At 71.9% G+C, this 684-nt stretch overlaps 1 protein-coding gene across 1 annotated transcript in view; it reads left to right on the forward strand.

Moving 5' to 3' along the window:
- Positions 1–9: 9 nt before the first annotated feature.
- LRIG1 (leucine rich repeats and immunoglobulin like domains 1) overlaps positions 10–684 on the forward strand; it is a gene marked incomplete in the record, with an annotated part of 137,400 nt that continues 136,725 nt past the window's right edge. The window contains 1 exon segment of the mRNA XM_014592355.2: positions 10–659. Within this exon segment, the coding sequence (XP_014447841.1) occupies positions 578–659 (82 nt within the window).

The following is a 684-nucleotide window of genomic DNA, read 5'->3' on the forward strand; positions in this document are numbered from 1 at the left end:
TTGGCGGAGCAGCCGTGCAGAGCCCGGACTGCAGGCGCGTGCTCTGCCCACAGCGCTGGGACAGCGAGTTGTACGGGGTTCTCCGAGCACGGGGGTGACCGCGCGTCCTGCCCGGGGTCTACAGCTTTGCTCTCCGAGCCGAGAGGAAGATGCCTGTCGGCGCCGAGTACAGGCTGCCAGGCTGAGCGCCTTCCAGTAGAGGCGGCTGCACTGCCCTCGGCCGGCGGCAGTAGCGGCACTTGGCGTGCGCGGGGGCTCACAAGCCAGCCCAGAACACTGCAGGAGGACGAGGAGCGCGGGCCACGCACCCCTTACTGGGATCCGTGGGGTTCGCAGCGAGCGAGGGCGCGTCGGCCCGGATGGGCGCGGAGTTCGCGGCCCCAGCCGGGCACTGCGGAGCAACCGGAGCACCCGGGGCCCGCTGAACTCCGAAGTTAACGGAGAGAACTTGCGCCGCCGGCCATGCCTCGGCGCGGAGACTAGTGGGGAGCTGAGCCCCCGCTGGCGTGCCTGGGACTGCGGCCTCCCGGGACCTCGCAATCCCAGCGCCCGGAGTTCGCAGCGCGCTCCAGACAAGATGGCGCGGCCGGTTCGGGGAGCGCTCGGGGCCCCGCGCCGCTCGCCTTGCCTTCTCCTTTGGCTGCTGTTGCTTCGGCTGGGAGGTGGGGCGGGCGCGGCACGGGA

This window comes from Tupaia chinensis, unplaced genomic scaffold, assembly GCF_000334495.1.
Source record: "Tupaia chinensis unplaced genomic scaffold, TupChi_1.0 Scaffold000682_1, whole genome shotgun sequence".
Lineage (NCBI taxonomy): Eukaryota > Metazoa > Chordata > Mammalia > Scandentia > Tupaiidae > Tupaia > Tupaia belangeri.